Source organism: Priapulus caudatus, unplaced genomic scaffold (genome assembly GCF_000485595.1).
Source record: "Priapulus caudatus unplaced genomic scaffold, Priapulus_caudatus-5.0.1 Scaffold1827, whole genome shotgun sequence".
NCBI classification, from domain to species: Eukaryota; Metazoa; Priapulida; class Priapulimorpha; order Priapulimorphida; family Priapulidae; genus Priapulus; species Priapulus caudatus.
In genome coordinates, this window is record NW_014578888.1 from 86805 (window position 1) to 91535 (window position 4731).

Below are 4731 nucleotides of genomic sequence, written 5' to 3' on the forward strand. Positions count from 1 at the left end.
CAACTCACTCACTCCACTCTCGCTCTATCATCAACCATTTCTTCTTCTCTCTCCCTACTCCCTCAGCTCATCTCCCTCTCCGATCTCCCTCTGCGCTCTCCCGTTCCTCTCCTCTCTCTGCCTATCTCTCTCTCTCTCTCGCCTCTCATCCCTTCATCTACCTCCCGCCCTCCTCTAGATCCCCTCTCTCTCTTCTCTCTTTCTCTCTTTTACTCTCTCTTTCTACACTATCCTCTCTCCCTCCTCATCTTTATCTCCACCTTATATATTCTCTCTATCTCTCTCTCTCTCTCTCTCATCTCTCTCTTATCTTTTCCTCTTTCTTCTCACTCTCTCTCCTACTCTCTCTACGTCTCCTTCATTCTCTCTCTCTCTGCTCTCTCTTCTAGTCGCTACTCCTCTTCTCTCTCTCTCTACTCTCTCTCTCTTTATTCATCTCTCACTCTCTCTTTTGCAGTCTTCATCACGCACGCTCTTCTCCTCTTCTCTTCTTACTAACTCACCTCACTCACCACTCACTCACTTACTCTCACACTCACTCACTCAGCTACTCACTTCTCAACTCATCTCGCTATATCACAGCATCTCCTGTCTCTCTCATCGTAAAAGCTCTACAGCGAACGATCGACATCGCATCGTACTGCTATCTCCCGCTCCCCTCTTTCCTCCATCCCCTCTCCCTTCATGCCTTAGTCTCTCTGCTCTCTCTCCTCTCGCTCTCTCTCGCTCTATTCTTTTCTCCCGGCTCCTCCTCTCCTTTCTCTCTCTCATTTCTCTCTTTCTCTCTATTTCTCACTATCTCTTCACCTCCCTCTCTCCCTCCTTTTTTTTTTCTCTCTCTCTCTCTTCTCTCTCTGCTCATCTCTTCTCATCTCTACCTGTCCCTCCTCGCTCCCTCCCTCCCTCCCTCCCTCCTCCCTCGCTCTCTCTCTCTCTTCCTCTCTCTATACTCTCTTCTCTCTTCTATCTCAATAATATAATAAATAATCTATTAAATAAAATCAACAGTATAAACCTGTGCATTAGGGACATAGCGATATCTGTTGGGAGGAAATAGTTATAAAACCATGTATGAGGTGTGTGTAGAACTGTAGCAGGGAGGGAGACAAGTGTTCCCACGAAGGCAATAACATAAAGGGGAATCCCAGGTACATTAAGACTCTGCATGGTTTTAAACATGAAGGGGGTTGTTAAACTCAGAAATGATTGTACACCTGCAGAGGTACTGAATCTTCTCCCATAGATGGCAGCACGTGCAACACCGTCATCAATCGCTTGACTCTATCGTTTTTTACACTGTACCCAGTAATGACTTCAGGGTTGTAAGCAAGAAAACACCATGTATTGTATTTTTCCCTCGCCATGTAACACACGTACGTTAATACCAAGCAAACCATTAACTGTGACGGGTGTGCGCTAATTTTTTTGCTGCTGCGCCTGCTAGCTTGCAGCAGGTCATGAAATATCTGTGCCTGTTGCAATTTTATTTGACATTATGATTAGTATATAATATATATATATTATGTGATATTATTACGAGTGTATAATAATAGAGGAGTATGACTTGCTCGAAACACAAGAAATTCAACATTTCCATACTTTATTTTACCTATGATTTCTTACACGAAACCCAATAAATCTGAAATCAGGACTAGCATTGTACATCCAACTGCCTTCACACTTTACTTTGTATCAATACCGCTTCTTATTATGTAGTTATAGCTTCGAACGTCAGACATGGTTTTAGTTATTGACATGGTAAATTGGCAATCATTTCCGTGCGATTGCGGGAACAAGAGGCAGCTCGCTCTGCGACACCTGTTGGCAGGGTTCGGCAGGGATTTGCAACTCGCAAATTAGTAGCGGGCTCTGATCGCTGGCTCTGACCCGCGCCACGGCTGCGAGTGCAGATATACAGATGTCATATTGCATACAGTTATATAAAATAATCCGTAAAAACTTTTCGTGTTGGCAGTTTTTACCATGTGATCTTGCGAGAATTTGCGAGTTGCAAATCCCTGCTGAATCCCGCCAACAGGAGTCTCAGAGAAAGCTGCCTCTTGTTCGCACAAACGCGTGGAAACGATCGCCAATTGATCATGTCAATGACCAAAACCATGTCTGACGTTCGCAGCTATAATTACATAATAAGAAGCGGTATCGATACAAAGTAAAGTGTGTGGGCAAGTTGGATTTACAACGCTAGTTCTGACGTCATTTTTATTGGATTTCACGTAATAAATCATAAGTAAATTAAGGCATAGAAATGTTGAATTTCTTGTGTTTTGAGCGAGTCATACTCCTCTATTATTATACACTCCAGATAATATCTCATTGGAAGTAACATGTTTTATCAACCTAAAATCATTGTTATCAGCACATTATTATGACAACAACAACAACAACAACAACAACAACAACAACAACAACAACAACAACAACAACAACAACAACAACAATATGAATAATAATAGTAATAATATTTATTATTATTATTATTATTATTAATATTATTACTATCATAGCAGGTTAATGAAATTTCTCACCTACATTGTCATGCACGAGGGTCCCTGTCCATTGTATATAGCACTGTATACACCCATTAGCGCATACAAGTATTGTATTAAATTAAATTGATCATGGTTTTGGTCAGCAAGTGTACCTGGGTAGGATTCACATAGGTCTTCGATGGGAGTGGCTCGCTTTGTATCGCCTATCTTCTGGTAGCGCTCTTTCAGTGTGTCGGCCTTTAGGCCCTGCCAGGGCAAGCTTCCACGCAGGAAATAAATGAACATGTGCCCTAGTGCCTCCAAGTCATCTCTTCTACTCTGCTCTGTAACAGCAACACAACACAACACAATGTATAACTACTGTATATGATCGCGTAATAACTGCGGGCGCCTATAAGCCGCACCTCAATTTGAATCGGGTAACCAAGTATTGCGCCTAGTATATTTCCCCTCACTGTATGGCGCACTTATAAACTGCAGAGCAAATACAGGGTTGAAATCTGAGGCCAAATTTGCAGTTATTATGCGATCATATACGGTAGACAGAGTGCACTCACAGAGAGTGCATACCTCCGCCAGCGACATACGCCATACGACTGACGAACACACGAATAAGCCACGATATACGCCAGCATACTGACATGTACACGCTGGCTTGCTGGCTTGCTGCTCGCTTACATGTACAAGCTCACTGGTTCGCTGCGCTGGCTCGCTCTCTGACGCGCTAATATCGATCGCGCAAACACACGAATACACTAACACACGCACACGAGAGTGAAAACATAACCTCCTCCAACTCCGTTGGGCGGAGGTAACAAAGTAAACACACACAGCCGATTGAACAATGTCAAGTATTTGCGATTACCCTCACAGAGCCTTGTGATCGATGCACAGGGCCCCGTTGTCAGAAACATTAGTCTTAACATATTAACTTCCACTCGTTAACCGTTGACTGAAACATCGTAATGTTACGAGAACAAAAACTCCTCGCAAATATCCTCTTAACATTACGAGAGCCCAGACCCTCTCGTAACTTTAATATTAAGTTGAAAATATCACATTTACACTACGAATTACAATTATAGTGATATTATATTGTATAATAATGAATAAAATGTGTGTTTTTCTTGAAAAACATGTCAAAATCATTAATTATCTACCGCTAATAAAACAAAACAATACATTTACAAATGGCGTATGGCATGTGTTCTCTTGTTTTAAAGGTTTGCCACGCTTGCCACGACTCTCGCATCTCGCGTTACAGTGTGAGAATTTGTCTTGTTGTGCAGAATAAATTCATGACCTCGTCGTTTTTCATCAAATATTATTTATATGTAGTTAGCCATCATAATATGCATAAATTACTGTGATGTACAATAAATGTTTATGATTTTGAATTTTGTGATCGATTCTCATCCAATCAGCAGCCTTGTGATGAAGTTCCTGTTATCGTAAGTTTTCTAATAGCTGCGATGTGTTTCTGTCAACGCTCCTCGCGTACATTAACATTAGTCGTAAGTGTTATCTTAGCGTTAACGTTAGCATTAACTTTACGATGTTTCTGACAACGGGCCCCTGACATTTAGAAAATTTTGTACGAAATATCATAATACTAGCGTAACCAACGTCGCCGACAACCACCCCGAACCACCAGCAGCAGCAACAACAACAGCGTCATTAACATCATCATCATCATGATCACCACCACCATCATCAGCAGCCACTGCCGCGTCGTGTGTAGCCTCTACCTGCTACCTCTCTGGCTCTCGCACCTTTTCCTAGATGTGTGTTGATGCTCATGTAGCGCGCGGTGCCCGTGAGGCTCTTGTGCTCGCGGTAGGGGATGTGCTTGCACGTCTCCGGGTCGATGTACTCCTTCGCGAGGCCAAAGTCGACGACCTGCAGCAGCCGCTCGCGCTTCGTCGCCTGCCGGCCGATGAGGAAGTTCTCTGGCTTCACGTCGCGATAGATGAGACGCTTGGAATGGACAAACTCGATGCGAGTTATCTGCAAGTAGAGAGAGCGAGAACGAGAGAGATGAGAGAGAGAGAGAGAGAGAGAGAAAGAAGGAAAGAAGGAGTTCTGGAGTGAGATAGAGAGAGAAGGGGGGAAGGGGGAGGGGGAGGGAGGGAGGGAGAGTTAGAGAGAGTGTATATGTGAGACAGAGAGACACAGAGAGAGAGAGAGAGAGAGAGAGAGAGAGAGAGAGAGAGAGAGAGAG

General features: G+C 43.4%; 1 protein-coding gene across 1 annotated transcript in view; it reads right to left on the bottom strand.

The window, feature by feature from the left end:
* LOC106817685 overlaps window positions 1-4517 on the bottom strand; it is a gene marked incomplete at its 5' end in the record, with an annotated part of 11407 nt that extends 6890 nt beyond the window's left edge. Inside the window, 2 exon segments of the mRNA XM_014822371.1 lie at window positions 2663-2833; window positions 4283-4517. Coding sequence (XP_014677857.1) covers window positions 2663-2833; window positions 4283-4517 — 406 coding nt within the window.
* Between the last annotated feature and the right edge of the window lie 214 nt (window positions 4518-4731).